The 20,557-nt window shown below is 41.4% G+C and overlaps 1 protein-coding gene across 5 annotated transcripts in view; it reads left to right on the top strand.

Annotated features, from left to right (window-relative positions):
- mib2 (MIB E3 ubiquitin protein ligase 2) overlaps positions 1-19,278 on the top strand; it is a 281,262-nt gene extending 261,984 nt beyond the window's left edge. For all 5 annotated transcript variants that reach the window (XM_085967467.1, XM_085967469.1, XM_085967468.1 and 2 more), the window contains 6 exons: positions 91-217; positions 3,399-3,623; positions 4,890-5,068; positions 7,759-7,934; positions 12,165-12,230; positions 15,943-19,278. In XM_085967467.1, coding sequence (XP_085823593.1) covers positions 91-217; positions 3,399-3,623; positions 4,890-5,068; positions 7,759-7,934; positions 12,165-12,230; positions 15,943-16,184 — 1,015 coding nt within the window. In that variant the 3' untranslated portion in view covers positions 16,185-19,278. The remainder of the gene's footprint in view (positions 1-90; positions 218-3,398; positions 3,624-4,889; positions 5,069-7,758; positions 7,935-12,164; positions 12,231-15,942) is intronic.
- Positions 19,279-20,557: the final 1,279 nt, after the last annotated feature.

The raw sequence follows: 20,557 nt of genomic DNA on the forward strand, positions 1-20,557 counted from the left end.
AATGCTGTATTTATTTCATGTTCACCTTTGCATTTCCTCTCTATTAATGCCTATGTTGGTTTATTCTTCATTTCGTCTTTATTTTGTCAGAGCCACTGAGAAGATTCTAGCCAGAGCACGGCAGCTGGTGGATGTGAAGAAGGAGGACGGCTTTGCAGCTCTCCATCTCGCTGCACTCAACAATCACAAAGAAGTAGCCGAAGTGCTGATTAAAGAGGTAGAAATCTACTATCATTTAATGTTCTTTTAAGGAGTACGTGATTGTTTAACCTTTTAGCACTGAAAAATCTTCAAATACACACATCTGTACTTTGATAATATCTGCAAAAATAATAATTTTGCACATTTCTAATACTGAAAGTTATGAAGGAGAATTAGAGAAATGTGCCTAATCAAAGATTGTGTCTTTGTTCATATTATTGGAATAAACCAAATAATGTTGGGAACTAGGTGCAATAAATGCTTCTAGTGACTTAAATTCAGTGCTGAGTACTGATTTTTCTTCTGCAATGTGCACAGTAATGTCGAGATTCAAATGTGGAATTTTGTGAGGTATAACTAAAGGCATGTGTTTTACTCTCCAGATCCTCTGTTTACTTTTATCGGGTCTGGTTCATGCATATGTAATCCTAATTCTGTTAGCAAATTCCTCACAATAGCCTGATACACTTCATGCAAAATGTTACACAGTCCAGATTTTACCTCTGCTGTTACTCCCCGGTGTTTTTCCAGTGTCCCTGTTTGCTAATTCAGTTCTACTTATTGTACACTAATGCTTGCATTTTTTTTTTGTCCTACGTGTAATACTTTACACCTAGCAGTATTAAATTTCTTTGTCAAGTTGCACGCCTTTAGTAAACCTTTTGCTGCATCCTCTGCCTTTGGGGTTCTTCCTATTTTTTGTGTCACCTGTAAAATTTGAGCAGCTTATCGTTGGTTTTAGTATCCAGATAATTTATTCAGCCTAGAAAAACAGGAGTGCACTCACCCACCCCCCTCGCATTCTGACATTACTTCTGACAATTCATCTTTAGCTGCTTTATATTGCAGCCGGAGTCTTGGGTGAGCAGGCTAACCGTATAAGCTGCTGGCCTCAAGCAACACAGTTACTGGCCCAGGATAACCACAAGAATTCTCAGACCATTTAATTTAGTCTTTGGTCAATGCTTATCCCTCAATCAACATCACTAAAACAGATTATCTCGTCTTTATCATATTGCTGCTTGTGGGAGCTTGCTGTGCACAAATTGGTTGCCGCGTTTCCTATGTTACAACAGTGACTACACTTCAAAAAGTACTTCATTGGCTGTAAAGCGCTTTGGGACGTCCTGAGGTTGTGAAAGGCGCTATAGAAATGCAAGTCTTTTTCTTTTTTGGTGTAACCAGATGCTATATCAATACATTTGTAGGAGAATAAACCAAAAAAGCTTCGTTCTGAATGAGTTAAAAGATATTTTCAGTCAGAACTGTTTTTTGTCTGGGACTGAAGTCTGTTCTTTTCCGAGAGTTTACTAACAACATACAAATGAATCACAGGCACAGCCAGAATCATCCCTTTGACTTTGTCATATTTTCCATTTCAGCTGTGGACACATTTCTGTCCAAATGAGTGTATCTTAAACGTTCTTTATTTAACAAATGGACCATTGCGCAACAGCGCAGTCTGTATGTTGAAATATTAGGACACCGCGTTTAATCCAACATCACATGATGTTACCCATCCAAAGCATTTCCAAAGATTATCCAAGCCACAAGTTGTTTTCTAGACAAACTGTTGCCTCAATGTTTTTAATTACAAGGCTGGACCTTCACTTTCTTAAAGATTATATGTTCTCTTTCAGAAAATATATTTGCTGTGTTTGATCATTTGAACGGGTATAGTTATATCTATTAATAGTCACACATAGAAACATAGAAGATAGGAGCAGGAGTAGGCCATTCGGCCCCTCGAGCCTGTTCCACCATTCAATGCGATCATGGCTGATCATCCAAATTCAGTACCCTGTCCCTGCTTTCTCCCCATATCCCTTGATCCCTTTAGCCTTAAGAAATATATCCAACTCCTTCTTGAATATATTTAATGAATTGGCCTCTACTGCCTTCTGTGGTAGAGAATTCCACAGGTTCACCACTCTCTGGGTGAAGAAATTCCTCCTCATCTCTGTCCTAAATGGCTTACCCCTTATCCTTAGACTGTGACCCCTGGTTCTGGACTCCCCCGCCATCGGGAACATCCTGCATCTAGTCTGTCTAGTCCTGTTAGAATTTTACAAGTTTCAATGAATGTTAATTGAAGGCTATTGGAATGGCAGCTACTGAGTATCCTTTTTGAAGTGCAGCCATAACACAATTATTCACGGTCAGGCAGCATTTGTGGAGAGAGAAACAGTTAACGTTTCAGGTCGATCATCCACTGCACTTGACTTGGAAAGGCCCAATGCTTTTAATTTATCTTCCTAACATCTCTCTCACTCTGCTGGGCAGGATATAAGGAAAAGCTTGTCGCCTGATGAGTTTCTCACCTGCAGTCTACACCCTTCCTCTCAATCACTGTCCTTCTTGTCTCTTGATATTTCATTAATATTACTATTGTCATTGAATTTCTGGCCTTTCTTGGTCTTCACAAACAGTCTGCCCTCCTCTGTGTGTTTCCTCTTCCCTTTATCCTCACTGTTTGCGATGCAACGTAGTGTTTCTTAATCAAACTCGTTTTTCCTCAGGAATGCAAAACTGTGGAACTCCTTATTTCCTTCATTCTTTTCTCTTTACTACAAGCTTTTCAAACCAAGCTTGTGACATCCAGAGACTGTTTCCTGATTAACTTCACCCTTTTTATAACAGGAACTAGAGTTTTTTTTCTAGCCTCTATTCTTACTTCAGACTTAACTTAAAACTATCCTCTAGTTCTGTGCCCATAGTCCCGGTGAAATAGTCTGTGACACAAATCGTGCCATTCATGTAGAAAGGACTTATGAAATATACTGGGCGGCCTGTTGGTGGCGCTGTCCAGGGAGAGTATAAATACTCGGGCCCGGGCCCAGCTTGCTCAGGGACATTCTGTAAACAGGAACTAGTGAAGGATAACTAGACTTCCATGTTGTGAAACAGTCGATTAAAGCCTTGTTTAATACTCTGACCAAGTGCCTAGTAGTTTTCTTACGTCACTCTGCTTACATCTTCACCATCTTTACCTGTCGGTATGTTAAATGGGAAGCTGGAAAGTGGGGCTTAAAAATCCTCTTGGGACAGAACAAGAGTTTGGAGTTTGTGCACAATCAGGTTCAGGCTAGTTCTTAGTTACAACATAGGAAATCAGCAAAAGAGACATTACTGCAAAATTTATATATCGACAAAGACTGCGTGACTGAAAAGCCTATATCATCTTTTCCTCTCCACAGGGTCGGTGTGAGATTAATGTTCGAAATAATCGGAACCAAACTCCTTTGCAGCTTTCAGTTACCCAGGGTCACACTGACATGGTCCAGCTTTTGGTCACTGAAGGCTGTGATGTGAATGCAGAGGATGAAGATGGCGACACTGCTATGCACGTGGCATTCTGTCGCCAGCAGCTGGCTACCACCATGGCATCGAGGGAAGGCGAAGCAAGCTCTCTGTATACAAATGTAGGTTTCAAAAGTCACAATAGGAAAAACTTGACATCAGTGTCTATAAAATGTTTATACCTGTATTGCAAAATATTCTTGCGCATATTCCAGTATGTAGCAACACAAAATATTTGAAATCTGTTCGAGTATGTTAAACACAGAAAGCATTTTCTGTTTGGCTTGCTATAAAAAATAAAATGTATAATTGTTTCTGAAATAACCGACCCGAACCATACAGCTGATACCCTCGCTTTTCAGTATTGCGACACAAGTTTAATTTTTTTTTTTAATTAAACATTTTGCTTCATAGGAAAATGTAGAGCTTCTGAATGGGCTGTTCCACTGCCTCCTACTTTGCTATTATTAACTGTGAACATAGTGAAATAAGATGTAAAATAACGCAAAATTAAAGGGCCAGCCGTTTCCAGCCACAGACTTAAATGGCACATTTTTTATAAATATTAACATTAGATATTTTGTAATATTCTGCAATTTAGATGCACTACCACTTGCCCCTGTTGGGCCAGATTTTGCTGTCGCAGGGCATCGAATGGCGTCTGCCGTCAGTTAGACTTGCCCCTGCACCCTTCAGCTCACATGTCGCCCACCAAGTTGCTGAAAGTGCGAGCTGATAACGGCGCAGCGAGGGAAACAGGGCATCTAGAGCCTGAGTGAACAGGGAAAGCAACAGGGTGTCTCCTGAACCAATCAGATTGAAGGATTGGGAAATGAACAGTGGAAGGACTGAGGAGCATGAATTAAAGGAGGTGAATTCAATGTCAAACCAGGTACAGAAAGAAAGGGGAAGAACGATTGGATTAAAAGAGAGAGAGAGAAAAAAAGAGACAGAAAGGAAAAGTAAAAAAATTTGAACATTTTAAATTTGATATTTAAAAAATCTCCACAACAATTAATATCTGAAGGAGAGATGCTACTCTAGTAATAGTTAATTTTCAGTGCCAGAGAGGTTGATTGGCAGTAAGTAACAATTATCACGTCGTTAAAAGAGTACTTTTGCTACCACGCAAATACAGCAAATTCACAACATTGAATGCGTTTCAATGGTGAGGCAGACAGCGAAATGCCGATTTCGTGAAGCTAACTCAGACAGCAACTTCTGGATATTGGCATCTAACTGCACATCTGCTCCTCGCCTTGTTGATGTGCCATTTACACATAAATAACGGTGAGCGCCATTAACCTCACTGTTATTTTGACAGCAAAATCTGCCCCATTATATTTTGTTTAAAACCTCATCTTTTACTTGGTTTCTTTGCTCCTTAGTTGCAGACGTCTGGGTTATTGGGATCTGCAGACCTGAATGTGGGTGCTGCCATTGCCTGCTTCCTGGCCCAGGATGGGGCAGATATTAACTACACTAACTACAAGGGCAAAACACCACTCGATCTGGTCACAGATGGCAGGATAATACAGATGGTTAAAAGTTTTGCAGAGAAATTCAGGTAAAATAGCAATATCTAATTACCATGTTATTTACTCCGAGATAATTATTTTGGTTTTGATTACACTCTGCCCTTAACACGGACATTAAGAACACACATTGCATTAAACTCATCATACGCCACGAGAGAGACTAAGGTATTGAAGAAAGGGAGGGTGAGCAGTCCTTTGCTCCAGCCTCAGGCTGGCAGTTTGAGCTGGCTGTTAACATACGACTGGACTTTAATGGCACTGTGTTTTAAACCACAATTGAACTAGCATTGTTGTATATTTGTGCTTCTCCCTCACCCCACAGTGTTATCCCCTCCCCTCCTGACGGCACTGACTCATGCTGGGCTACTGTTCTGGGCTGAGGTGGTAACGGGGGCAATTGCCTTCTGCATGTCTGTGCTGCAGGGGCGGGGTGATGTTGGGGGAACTGTCAAGGTTTCAATTTACAATTGCATCTGTGTGTAGACAGGATTGGACTCAGCTGTGATGCCTCTACAGTCAAATAGGCTGCCAACATTCACGGTTCAGGCTGACGCATGAAGAATGGCCACTTGGGCAAGGCACAGATGATGCCCAACAGCTGGGGAACTGTACCCAAGCATAAGTCAGCACTATTAACAGAGAACATTATTGGGGGGGAAAAGCAAAATATCAATGTCAAGCTGATTAATAATGTAAGGGTTTTATTCTTGGGAATACATTTTTATGACAATCTGAAAAAGTATTAATTTGTTAATGATATTTTAATTTAAAACTTCAGTTTTCTTTTTTTTTCTATGCCCTCTTTTAAACGTTATTTTAAAATGTGTTTACTAATATGATGATTCAGAGGTATCAGCCTCACAATTAGTTCCTATACCTGGTTAAACAAAATGTATTAATTTTACCCTCCAACACCCGAGGCTACACTGTGTCAGTGGTTTGGGGTTAGACTACACTGGAAATTTAATTAAATCTGTGATTAGTATTTTAAACTACATTGTTAGAATTGTCCTCCCACAGAGCCCTCCCGTCTCCCAGTGCAGACTAGATAGTTGAGCGGAATCAGGAAGTTCTGCTGTTCTCAGACTCTAATATAGAATTGATTGAGGATATGTTTCAACTCCAGGGTCAGCCTGTACACAACTTGCAGTAAATATTACTGACACAATAATAGTGTGTGTGTGTAAATCTGTCATCGTGGTGGTCATAAGTCAGAGGATGCATTGTTTTATAAGACAGAAACATTATACCACATAAAGTCTTATTATTCTCCTAGAACATGTGTTCCTTTGAGGCTACAGAGTCTAATTGCTGTTAAGTAAACACTGGGTGAGTTCATACAGATGTCTTTGAGACTGCAGACATCCTGCCTTGTTATTTTGTGTTCCTGAAGAGTTATTTTGTTGCTTTATGCTTTTCTACAAAGTGTAACACTTGAAGTGTGTTGGGCGGGAAATGCACACCGAGCAAACTGGTCTATGTTTTCCGATTGTAACGCTGACGGTAGCCCGGTTATATTAATGGATTTTTCCCCTTGGTGTTACAACAACAACAGCAGCAGCTTGCATTTATATAGAGTCTCTAATATAGTAAAATGTCCCAAGGTGCTTCACAGGAGTGTTATAAAACAAGATTTGACACCCAGCCACATAAGGAGAAATTAGGGCAGACTTGGTCAATGAGGTAGGTTTTAAGGAGTGTCTTGAAGGAGGAAAGAGAGGTAGAGAGGCGGCGAGGTTTAGGGAGGGAATTCCAGAATTTAGGGCCTCGGCACGGCCGACAATGGTGGAGCGATGAAAATCGGGGACGCTCAAGAGGCCTGAATTGGAGGAGTGCAGAGATCTCGTGGTGGGGCGGGGGGGGGGGAGGATATTACAGAGAGAGGGGGTGGGGGCGAGGCCAAGGACTGATTTGAAAACAAGGATGAGAATTTTAAAATCGGAAAACCTAAACCATTGTTTTTAGTAATATTATTGCAAGCAAATCTCCCATGGTGCTGTTCACAGTAAATCAGAGGTTGCGGTGTTTTGTAAGGGTAGGACTATTATACCGCGTAATACGCTGCATTATTCTTCTGTGAAAGGAAAGCTACAAAATCTAATAAATAAACACTGGCCATTCAAGCTGAAGTTCAGCATCTTGGCTTTTGTTTGCAAAAAAATCAATTAAAAGGGAGTTATTGTAGCTCCAGTACATTTATTTATGGAGTTTCTCCTGTGGATTCCAAACGCTCTATTTATTTATTTCTACTTTTTTTTAATAAATGTAATACAGAAATTTTCATTGGTGTATGATGTCTGAAATGTGCTGGACAAGAAGTGTGCGCACATGTAAAGTTTTTGTAATGAGCGTTTCATAAACATGTCTATTGTCATTGGTAAAGCATTGTTCCTTCCGGGTGCAACTCTCTCACTCCGCAGTGGTCAGAGGTTGAATTCCACAGTAGCTGAACATTCAAATCGGCCAATTCCCAGCCACGCCACCAGGTAGAGTGCTCCAAAGTGCTGGGCACACTTGGCCTTGTCTTATGGCTGATCTTGGTATAACTTTCATGATCGTCCTGAAGAAGTTGTTGACTGGATGGCGAGACCCACCCTGATGTGGTTGTGCAGAGCAAGCAGCCATATGGTGAACATAAGGGCGAATTGGCAGGAGTGAACGATTTTGTTTTAAATTCTCTAAGAAAGCTCCTTAATCTTTCTGTCGCTGTTTATTCCAGGGGATCACAGCTGCAGCCAACGGGGACAACAGTTCTGCGCCGAGTCCACACAACTCCAAATACTATGACAAATCTTTTACTGCCAGTATCAGTGGGTCCTGCTGAGTGCCTGGTGTGTTCTGAGCTCTCCCTACTGGTCCAATTTTCACCCTGTCAGCACACTGTAGTATGTGAAGGTACAGTATGCAATCTCCAACTGTGAACCACAAATAACGGAGTCTGTTCAGACGTATTGTTGCTCACTAACAACATCCTTGTCACAAGTCGAGTCTTTATTTACTATGGAACTGATCATTTGGCAGTCAGAGAGTGGGGCCAGTGCTTAGAACTAATTTTAACCATCACGGGCCCGACTTAGCTCCTTTTGCTAAAAATGAAGGGGAAAGTGTATTTGTCTCCAATAGCAATGAAATGGTACTGAAGTTGTGGAAAGGTGCAGCTGTCAAATACACAATTTGTAAGAATGGGATTTGTTATCAGCTGCCAACAAGGAGCAGCCATCACAATGCCGCTGCAATAATACAGAGCACGGGGGTGGTGCCAGAGGACTGGAGAATTGCAAATGTTACACCATTGTTCAAAAAAGGGTGTAAAGATAAACCCAGCAACTACAGGCCGGACAGTTTAACCTCAGTAGTGGGGAAGCTTTTAGAAACAATAATCAGGGACAAAATTAAGAGTCACTTGGACAAGTGCGGATTAATTAAGGAAAGCCAGCACGGATTTGTTAAAGGCAAATCGTGTTTAACCGACTTGATCGAGCTTTTTGATGAGGTAACAGAGAGGGTTGATGAGGGCAATGCGGTTGACGTGGTGTACATGGATTTCCAAAAGGCGTTCGACAAAGTGCCACATAATAGGCTTGCCAGCAAAGTTGAAGCCCATGGGATAAAAGGGACAGTGGCAGCATGGATACGGAATTGGCTAAGTGACAGGAAACAGAGAGTAGTGGTGAACGGTTGTTTTTCGGACTGGAGGAAGGTATACAGTGGTGTTCCCCAGGGGTCAGTTCTAGGACCACAGCTTTTCTTGGTATATATTAATGACTTGGACGGGGGTGTACAGGGCACAATTTCAAAATTTGTAGATAACATTAAACTTGGAAGTTTAGTGAACAGTCAAGAGGACATAGACAGGCTGGTGGAGTAGGCGGACACGCGGCAGATGAAATTTAATGCAGAAATGTGTGAAGTGATATATTTTGGTAGAAAGAATGAGGAGAGGAAATATAAACTAAAGTGTACAATCTTAAAGTGGGTGCACGAACAGAGAGACCTGGGGGTATATGTGCACAAATCGTTGAAGGTGGCAGGGCAGGTTGAGAAAGCAGTTAAAAAAGCTTATGGGATCCTGGGTTTCATGAATAGAGGTATAGAGTACAAAATGTGAAAATTATGATGAACCTTTATAAAACACTGGTTCGGCCTCAACTGGAGTATTGTGTCCAATTCTGGGCACCGCACTTTAGGAAGGATGTCAAGGCCTTGGAGAGGGTGCAGAAAAGATTTACAAGAATGATTCCAGGGATGAGGGACTTCAGTTATGTGGATAGGTTGTTCTCCTTGGAGCAGAGAAGGTTGAGAGGAGATTTGATAGAGGTGTTCAAAATCATGAGGGGTCTGGACAGAGTAGATAGAGAGAAACTGCTCCCATTGGCAGAAGGGTCGAGAACCAGAGGACACAGACTTAAGGTGATTGGCAGAAGAACCAAAGGCGACATAAGAAAAACTGCTTTACGCAGCGAGTGGTTAGGATCTGGAATGCACTGCCTGAAAGGGTGGTGGAGGCAGACTCAGTCATGGCTTTCAAAAGGAATTGGATAAGTACCTGAAAGAAAAACATTTGCAGGGCTACGGGGAAAGGGCGGGGGAGTGGGACTTGCTGAAGTGTTCTTGCAGAGAGCCGGCACGGGTTCGACGGGCCGAATGGCCACCTTCCGTGCTGTAACCATTCTATGATTCTATACTTCAGTGCTCTCTAGCAGCCACTCTTGTCGGCATATTTTGGTCATTGTTTCCCACCATTCAGAACAAAGAAGCCCAGTCAATGGGGCTGATTTTGACCGGCTCTGCCTGGCGTAAATGGGATGGTAGCAGCCTGGAAATAGCATCTGGTCACTCACTGCCTCGTTTATGCTGGTGCTACAGCCGCTGCCATCTTGAAAAGGGCAGCTGGAGGAGCGCCGTCTTGTTTCCGGTGGGAGGCCACTTGTAAAATGCAGATTGGGGTCCAATTGCAAATAGGGGGAGAGTCGCTGCCAACACTCTGCCCATTTGTACCAGTGTTGAGCAGCCTAACCAGCGGTTCTCTTCCCTTAAAGCTCCGGCGTAAGAGTCAGCCGATTTGCTACCCTCCTCAAACCAGCAAACTGCTTTGGTGTGCTCTGCTTGCCAACCTCCTGTTAAGCACCTAACCGTATCTTCAAGACAAGCAGAGGATTTTAACAATTATTTTTTTCAGTTTAACGCTTAATAACTTTAACGGGGGAATTTTAATTCCCGGGCGGAAAGCTGACGGGATGTGCGAGCTGTCGTGAGAGGCCCAATCTGTTTTAACGGGTGGTCGCCTCACTGCCCATAACAGCCATCCAAAAACAGCTCGCCGCCTTCAGGCGCGCGAAGATCATGTGGCCCAGCAGGCTGCCAGTCAGGTAACGGTGGGGAGGATTCAAGAGGGTTTCCTGGGCCAGGGTATGGGGGGAGCCTGGGGCAGCAGCAGCCCAAACTTTGTTTATGCCTCCTGCTCCTCCTGGTCCCACAAAGCTAGGTTTTAAACTTGCCTGTGCACGCTGGGCAACAGACGTTCGCTCCGTAGGTAGTTTCAATTGGGTTTGGGATCCTAATGAAATCATTCCAATTTGCATTTATTCATGAGGTTGCCACCTGAGACAGGGAGGCACTCCAAATGTTCAAGAGAAAAGCAGCGTTAATATTGCCACAGGGTGGGAAGAGCGAGGCAAGTGTGCTTGGACTTTAACTCCCATTGTACCTGGTTTCCACCTGGGTGGAGGGAGTTCCTGTTCTCCCTTAACTTTCAGTTTAAAGAGGTACTCTCCCCAACACAGGATGACATGTTTCAATCAGAGAACTGGAAGAGTAAGTCTGTAACATCCATTTAGTTTTGTCATTGCACATTTTTTAAAAATAATTTTGCTTTAAGTTACGAGTGCTGATAACAGGGAAGCAGATTGAACCTGTGTGAGGGCTTGAATTAACCTCAATAGAGATACAGGGCTATATTTTCCATTGTTTACTAAGTTTAGTTGAAAAGTAAACATGAGTATAGAACATTTTTTTTTGGTTAAGGTTTGTGACTGGTGGAAGATATCATAGAAATTTACGGCACAGAAGGAGGCCATTCGGCCCATCGGGTCTGTGTCGGCTGAAAAAGAGCTCTCCAGCCGAATCCCACTTTCCAGCTCTTGGTCCGTAGCCCTGTAGGTTACGGCACTTCAGGTGCATATCCAAGTACTTTTTAAATGTGATGAGGGTTTCTGCCTCGACCACCCTTTCAGGCAGTGAGTTCCAGACCCCCACCACCCTCTGGGTGAAAAAGTTCTCCTCAACTCCCCTCTAATCCTTCTCCCAATTACTTTAAATCTCTGCCCCCTGGTTATTGACCACTCTGCTAAGGAGATATACCCAGAATCATTAGCCCAGAGTCTTATCAATGTATATGTTGATTAGCGCCTTTGCACGGTCCCTAAAGTAATTTCACCAAGCCAGTAACCCAGATAGTCTCATCAGTATTCCCTGCTTATAGATAAAAAAAAAATTTTACATCAGCAAAGGATGATGTATATTTCTTCATAAAAGATGAATTTTAAAAAGAGCACTAATGTAAGGGATTTTTTTTTAAATTAAGACCCGATATAACTCTTGTATTTCTGACTTGTCCCTTTTGTTAAGCAACCAGGCCACTCTGAGACCGAAAGCTGTGTCTCAAAATAGGCATTTGAGTTCGAATGCTGAGAAGTGGGAAAAAAGGCAAAGCAGAAACACACACCTGTACCTGTAAATCTCCGAACCAGCTGTCAATCAGTCGGTAAAAGTGCTTGCTCTGAGGTTTAAATGTGACTTATAAAGAGAACAAAAAAAGCTGACTGACAATGTTTCTTTGGAAAGGCAGAAGATAAATTGGGAGCAATTTGCTCCTTGCCTAATCGGTTTTTGTTTTTTTGCCCAGTACTGGGAAACTGACAAAATGAATAGAAATGATTGTTCACACAAATCGTTTTTAGATTTAGGTAATCAGTGATCCCTGATGCAAATAATGCGAGAAACAGCTTATAATGCCTTTTATTTTTTTCCCATTGGTGCTGACAATACCCTCACAGTGTGTTACAAGAAATTAAAATGAAATGGAAGATGTGTTGATGTCTGACTGGTCTCTTATTTCATTCACAGAGTGTTCTGTAAGAATGAAGAAATGCATCAAATGCCAAGTGTCTATAACAAAGAAAATAAGACATGGTAATGTATTAATTGCATTCCTTATTGAAACACTATTTGCAGCACAACTCTTGCATATTTGGTTTAGATGCAGCCTAGAGAGAGAATAAGGTGTCTTTGGATGTTGAATGACGCAATTGAAATGAACTTGGTCAGTTCTATTCCAATGGTGAGGAAGACTAAGTTGCTCTGAATATAGCCACTAGCTCAACAATTTGCAGTTTTCATGTAAAAATGGATGGAATCGTGGCATATGTTTCACAGGATGGATGGATTTGGCCATGGACTTCTCCGTTGGTAATGGCTGACAGGATGTGGGTTTCTGTGGAATGTGACTGGTTTTCCACCCTCCCACCCAAAGTGGCACGCTCCACTGCTGTGCGGTACTTCATCTCCATCTCTAACCCCTAATGAAAACAGACATGCTTGAATATTGGTCACGGTGGAGATTTAAAATGGCAAACTTCCAGGTATGCGAGTGCAGTGCTGCATAATCACAGCTCTTAAGACACCACAAAAAAGTCCTTTTTTTTAAAAAAAAGTGATTTGCGGCAGTCACCAAAGTATTTTTGATTGTGTACATCTTACTTATTACTGCAGTATTTATGCAGTGACTAAGTTGTTCAAACTAGTATCAGGCAAACATTATTATTGACAGAGCTCTGCTTGAATAGGGCCTAAGGATTTAAAAGATTTCTCAGGTCCTTAAAACCGTTAATTACAGTGATTAAAATGACAACCTAGAGGTGTTGAGGTGTTAATGAATACATCCAAAAGCAAAGGAGGCTGAATCACTAATGACCCACAGAGCTGTAAGTGAATCACACAGGATTCCTTCACAAGCAGAATAAACACCTTTAAGAACTTTCTCTGCGGTGTTTGTGTGGCGCAAGCTGCAGGTTTTTTTTTAAAGTTAAAACAAACACTTAGCAGTCATGTCAGGCAACCTTGTTCCTTGAACAGTTCAATACTATGAATTAGCAACAGTCACCTTTACAGTGTGTCTATCGTATCATTATTTCGTGTAGTGGCAAGACTAGGAAGGAGTGTGAGGAAATAACAACAGAAAATGCTGGAAAAACTCAGCAGGCCAGGCAACATCCGTGGAGAGAAAATAGAGTTGACGTTTCGGGTATAACCCTTTTTCAAAATACCCGAAACGTCAACTCTATTTTCTCTCCACGGATGTTGCCTGGCCTGCTGAGTTTTTCCAGCATTTTCTGTTGTTATTTCGGATTTCCAGCATCTGCAGTATTTTGCTATCGTAGGAGTTTGAGGAAACCAGTTCATTAATACCGTGTGGTGGGGAGGACTTATTATTTTCTTTTGTTAGATCTGTTAAACCAGAACACTGCATAGGTATTAGTGACTCATTCTCCGGTTTCTTCAGAAATGACGAGGACATCGTAGCAAGACAATTGTAGAAATTATAGCAAGTGGGGAAAAAACACGGCGTGCTCGATGTCAGAGCAAGTGATGAACTGAATCGATGAGTGGGAATCTATTTTTTTCTTACCAAGTGCGGTGGCTCTTGAATCATCCTACTCATTTATGGCAGAGAAGGGGATGGGTCCTTTTATCTTAGTTATATTTTGCTTGAAGACACTGTTTGTTTTAGGGGCTTTATCAGGTTGAAATGATAATGCTTACCTGTAATTTCAATATATTTTCCAAATTGGATGTTATTGCAAGAATCCAACTCTTTTTGTGGAGCTTCCAGCCAGAGCATTTTTAGATGTGGAAACCTAGTGAAGGGACGAGGTCAATAGTGCACGACATCACCTAATTGAAAAGAGTAGAAGAGGACACAAGGTAACTGAGGAACCAATAGGATGAGAGAGGAGGGGAAAATGTAAGGTTCCCATGAGAGTAAGTATAAGAGTAAGATAGAGGCGGAGAAAGAGTCTGACAACAACTCCAGGACGCAAACATCCTGTGGTGCTTAAAGGACTTGCATTTATACAGCACTATATCTCATGATGTCCCGTAGCACCCAAAATATAATGGCCCGGATTTTGCACAGCGGCGAATGAACAGCACTCGCTGCTCATTACGCTTACAGCTGCCCACAGCCTTTGCATGGCAACTTTCGGTCATCGGGAGTCCAATACGGCACAGCGCTGTCTATAGGGGACCTGGGGCCGGTGTGAACAGGACAAGCAACAGTGTGTCTCCTCAACCAATTAGGTTGAAGAATCCTTACTGAGGCACGCAGAGTCTGAACCAGGAAGTCTAAGTTAGAATATCTAAATCAATGTAAAATCATGTACAGAAAGCAAAAGAAAGATGGGGAGAGAGATAAAAGAGATAGAAAGAAAAAGTTTTATTTTAATTTTTTTAAATCTCCAACAATAATTAAAATCTAAAGGAATGAAACTCTACACTTGTAAAAGTAAATTTTCAGTGCCAGAGAGGTTGCTTGGTAGTAATTAAGACTTACCACGCCGTTAAAAATTCACTTACAATTGAATGGACAAGCCCTAACTTTTTCTGGCGTGTTTAGTGGGTATCTAGTGGGTAAGTACCTCAATATCACGCCTTTAGTGTGTTTGAATGCCGAGTCTATCAGCGAGGTACTGTTAGAGTGAAGCTTGTGGAGGAGCAGGGCAAATCGGAACTTCCTGATTTCCGCATTTAACTGCGCATGTGCGGACGCCGGAAGTTGCTGTCCGATTTACTCTCTAGCACTGATAGCCTCACCGTTTTTCTGAATGCAAAACCCAGGCCATTGAATTGCTTTGAAGTTACCTAGACAGCAGTGTGATGAATGACCAGTTAATCTGCTTTTAGTGGTATTGGTTGGAAGAAAGAATGTTAGTCAGGACACTGGGAGAATTCCCTGCTCTTCTTTGAATAGTGCCATGATGTCTTTCACATACCTCTGTACTGCAGAAAAGGCAGGTGGCACTTCTAACAAAGTAGCACCCCCTCAGTTCTGCACTGGAGTGTCAGTCTAGTTTCATATGCTCAAGCTGAGCGAGTGGGATTTGAACCCATAACCTTCTGATTCAGAGGCAAGCGTGCTATCAGCTGAGCCAAGCTGACACTGTGAGATCTGGTATTATCCCAAGTGACTCAAGAAGATCACAACCTATTATTAGAGCCTGGAACAAATAATTATAATGAGAGGTTTAGAATACTGCAGTTCCATTATAACCACAACTTATATTTATATATTATAAGGTGAATTGTGTTTTCTTTTGCCCTAATTATACTGATGTTTAGAAATGTTTAAAAGTATTAAAATGCCTTTTTTTACATTGCAGTACTTTTCTGATTCTACAGAGACTGTTGTAAATCAGAGTTTGTTTACATTTAGGAGCTATTTAAAGAATATACAATTTATTTGTTATGGCTAATTCAAAAAAAAAATTAAATATAACTTAAATCCAGTGTGTTCAGGCCTAAATAGTCACTTCTGATACCAGTCAATTATTCGATCTGGTTATCAGTATTTATAGACTGCAGATACTTGTAAGTGTACAGACCCATTCAGATGGCCTGACACGCATAGGATAAAACTACTGTACTGTGACTAAGCTTTAGGAATACGCAACTTACACTGTTACCTGTATTAAATTCTGAATTACTGGTTCTGTCTCCCAAGTCATTTGGACAATCCAAAGTTCCCTATGTTTAATTTATTTGAGTTGTGCAAATTTTAACGTCGAACACTCTCGGGCTGCTGGTACACATATTGGCAACAGACTGACGGAATGTTTTCATGCGGCAGATAACACAGAAGTGGAAAGCAGCGCTACTGCTGAACCTCCAGACCAGAGAAAGCTGCTGGAACAGCTCCAGTCTCGATACAGGCAGATGGAGGAAAGGATAACATGCCCTATATGCATTGACAACCAGATTAAACTGGTGTTCCAGTGTGGCCACGGTTCCTGTCTAGAGTGCAGTGTTGCCCTGAAAGCATGCCCTATTTGTCGTCAGAACATTCGGGAACGGATCCAGATTTTTGTCTGATGCATGGCAAGCCTTCTTTTCTATAATTCTGTTCTGTCGGGACATTCTCTCTGTACTGTACCTTTTCTGTGGTACACTGTGTTTGTGTCTGTAATCATCTTCTATTTTAGCCTTTGGCACCTTGTCATCAGTGCAGTTAGAATCCATGTGATTGAGGTTTGTACATGCTGTTATTCAGCAAGAGACTAGAATTGCATTTTTGATAACTCGAATGTCCACTGTGTGTAGATTCAGTGGCTAATATGTTAACAACAAAAACAGCAAAGTTGTACATAACATGAAGCAAGTTTATTAATCCGTTGAATGTTGGCCCTGTTAATAGTTGCAAATGCTTGAGAAATGCACAAAGCTGCAGTAAAAAAAAACCTTACTGTGTATGTATTTATATAAAAACTACAGTGTAATATAATCCATAATCTAACAACTGTGGTTTATGGTCAGTTGTATATATTTAAAAGTTCTAGGAATATAAAATGCACTTCAACAACCTTCCAGATACAATGCCTACCAGCCAGTGCTAGCCCTTTTTATTTGCATCTCTACCTAGCAGCATCAGAGAAGTAATTATTTCAGATAACAAAATAATTAATTATTTGAAAACTTTATTTTAAGCATATCTTCTTTGATCTTTTCTTCCGCTATTCTGTCATTTTAGTTTGAGTTAGACAGTTAAATGTTACATTGAATGTTACCTTGGAATTGTGGCTGTTGCGAAGGGAGGGTAACTGCTAGAGTGTCACACAGATTCATTCAGTATTTAAATATTGGGCTTTATGCTGCAAGTGTTGCTCACTGTTTATAAATGTAGTTAGTTTATTTGCCTGAAACCAGAATTAGGTGGTTTGATTCGATCTACATCAACTTGATACTGCAGAGGAAATTGGAAATGAAAATAAGTTAAAAGTTCCACAGAAAATAATGGGAATCATTGCTGGTTTTGATCTGTGAAATAGTAATCTTATTCGCACCCAGACTTTCGATTGGAAGATGTTTTTATATTTAAATATTCCATAAAAATAAAAATCAACAAAAATAAGAATTAGAAAGGCACAGTTATATCAAGGGCTCTGAAACGAGGAGCCCATTCAAATTCCCAGGTCTAATTTTCACATAGACTATTGTATTCAGGGGGGTAAAATGGAGATAAGGTTGGTGCAGTAATGAGGTTCTGCATCTGGATAACTACTGCGATCTTTTGTAAATATGTTTTTACTAGACGTGCCAGTGATAACTAGTGGCGGAACTTTAATACTACGCTAACCTTTTATTATGTTGGCAAACTGTTCACTGTGGACATTTTTGTCTTTCATTTGGTGTCGAATTAGACGTTGGATTTGTGGGCCTGTGGTTAGATCTAAAGTTTTAAGGCTTAGCAAGATCTTGATGTGATATCAGGACCGAATGTTCTCCATTTTCTCTGGGAAGATTGTGTCACAAAGAATAAGCAATTCTGAACTTGAGAGGAAACTTAGAAAATGCAATCACTTCATTGGGCATGATCGAGATGTTTCTCTCTCCACGGATGCTGCCTGGCCTGCTGAGTGTTTCCAGCATTTTCTGTTGTTATTTCAGATTTCCAGCATCCGCAGTATTTTGCTATTTCTTAAGTTCATAGTTTTTTTACAAATTGGTCTGAAAGATTAAAAAAAACAAAAAGATATACATAGTATCAGTCATAGCATTCTCATTAAATAAATGAAATTGAAAGAAAAATGCATTGACAAGAGAACCTGCCTTTTAATATTATGTCTGTGTACTGCTATCTCAGGACGAAATTACCTGTTAATTTGAATCAAAAGAGCATAAATAAATATTAATGTGTCCGGCTGGTGTTACTTTAATCAGGAAAGTGATTGCAACAGTGGAACCTGGGGTTTGAAGAAGACCATGGAGACGTTTGGAGAAGGTTGTCGCATTTTGTGAGTTTACTGTTGACTGACTTATTTGTTCCACCAGTGTGTACCAAAAAGGTCCCTAATTCAGTGTCTCTTCAACAGCCTTTATCAGGTCAAGGTTAACCCGTTTGAAAATGCAACTTGGAAAGTCAAAGCAGACTAGGTATAATTTGGTTAGTGTACAGAGTGTGCGGCATGGTTTGTGTTGATGTGTGGTAGCTTTCTTCTGAAACCTGGTGAAATTGTTAGTATGTAATTTTATTGAAATGTTGCTTAGTTCTGCAGCCTTTATTAAGTTGAATTTTACTGATCTAGTAAACCAGGTTACATGTGCCAAACAGGTTGTATCACTGTGGAAAGGGTATGATCAGGAATTGCTGTTTAAATAAACTCGCGGTTCCTAAACGCCTGGCTTTCTTGTGCACATTCCTCCTCTTTCTTAAAATCTTTCTTGAAATTACAGAAGGTGCAGACTCACCATGAATTGATATTTGAGTCTTGTATCAAAATGGGAGGATCTTTGTTCATTTTTGAAGACGGTAGGAATTCATGGCAGATTTAAACCAGAGGCAGAATTTGTTTATTAAAGATGGGAGGGGAGGAGGATTCCAGTCATTGCTGAACTTTATGGTTATTCCATTTGTGAAGATGGACTGGCCAAAACATCCCAGGATTTGACTTTTTAGGGAGAAACAACTTCATCATAAACCAGCGACATCGATCAACCGACTTGAAAAATGTTGGAAGTATTGTGAAGAATACTACGAAGATTATTGGAGAGCAGCGATTTCTCATGCAGCCTGTACTGGTCAGAAGAGCTCAGATCTGTTATTTATGGAGGCAACGTTCAACAGATCCTTCCATCACGGGACAGTGGAAGAAATTACTATTAACAATTATTGTGGGCCTCAATGTTCAGCAACAGACTGACATCCTGGTCTTAATACATTGTGTCTGCGCCTCTTCATACATTAAAATGAGAGAGTACTTATGCCTGGAAGAATTTAGCAGAAAGATTAGCAAAAAAATGTCACAGCAAATAGGAGAATGGAAAATGTGAGACTGCAGGACATCCTGACAGTATTTTTAGCTTGACATCTGCATTTGAAGTTCTGTTCTCATGGCCTTACTGTTGCCTGCTGGGTTACTGTATCCTCCTGTTGAAGTTCTATGCTGTGAATAAATTATTTTGAATTACAGTTGTGAGTGATGACTCAGGTTACATTAAAATAAGGAGCATGTATTTATTTATTTATTTCATATATTGGATGAAGAAAGAACATTTTCAAACTCAATCTTCCTGAACTTCTCTTTTTCCAGGTGTAAATTTGGATGTAAATTGTGTCTATGTGCAAAGTCAGTGTGTTCCTGGTGGGTGCTGCCCAGTAAAATAACAGTGAAATTCTCTCAAGAACAGTGTTTATTAGAACAAAGAAGTGTTATTGGATCGTAACTGCATGTGAATAGAGAACTGCTATTTAGGCATCGAATATTTACCATCATAGCTATCCCAAAGGTTGTCAACTAACTTTGATGGTGGCATAGTGGTTAGCACTGTTGCCTCACAGCGCCAGGGACCCGGGTTCGAATCCGGCCTCGGGTGACTGTCTGTGTGGAGTTTGCATATTCTCCCCGTGTTTGCGTGGGTTTTCTCCAGGCGCTCCGGTTTCCTCCCACAGTCCAAAGATGTGTGGGTTAGGTTGATTGGCTATGATAAATTGACCCTTAGTGTTAGGGGGGATTAAATACGTGGGGTTACGGGGATAGGGTGGGATATGTGTTGGTGTAGGGGTTACGGGGATCGGGTGGGATATGTGTCGGTGCAGGCTCGATGGGCCGAAATGGCCTCTATCTGCACTGTGGGGTTTCTGTGATTTCTGTGACAGCTAAGACATTCTGGCCTAGAAATTCGTCTTTGGCGCAAAACGGGTGGTATTGGATCGGCTGCCCGTTATACGCAGCACCTGATATCCAGTTGCATTGACTGCAGATGTCACGTGGTTGGATATCGTGGACACGCTTGGCAGTGATTTCCCTTCTCCAATTCATTGACTGCAATGGAACCGAATATCAGACACTGCGTATAACGGGCGGCCAATCCGATAACCCCCATTTTGCACCACCATCCGAGATGGATTTCTAGGCATATAAGTTCAATTTTCCTGCTCTGCCTCTCTGCTGATTCCCGATCCCCCATCTCTCGCACCAAGTCCCGTTCCCCCATCACCCCCTGTGTTCGCTGACCTTCATTGGCTCTCGGTTAAGCAACGCCTCGATTTCAAAATTCTCATCCTTGTTTTCAAATCCCTCCATGGCCTTGCCTCTCCCATATCTCTGTAATCTCCTTCAGCCCCACAACCCCACCGAGATATCTGCGCTCCTCTAATTCTGCCCTCTTGAGCATCCCTGATTTTAATCGCTCAACCATTGGCGGCCGTGTCTTCTGTTGCCTGGGCCCTAAGCTCTGGAATTCCCTCC

This window comes from Somniosus microcephalus, chromosome 25, assembly GCF_052327205.1.
Source record: "Somniosus microcephalus isolate GS21.2 chromosome 25, FLI_Smic_1.0, whole genome shotgun sequence".
Lineage (NCBI taxonomy): Eukaryota > Metazoa > Chordata > Chondrichthyes > Squaliformes > Somniosidae > Somniosus > Somniosus microcephalus.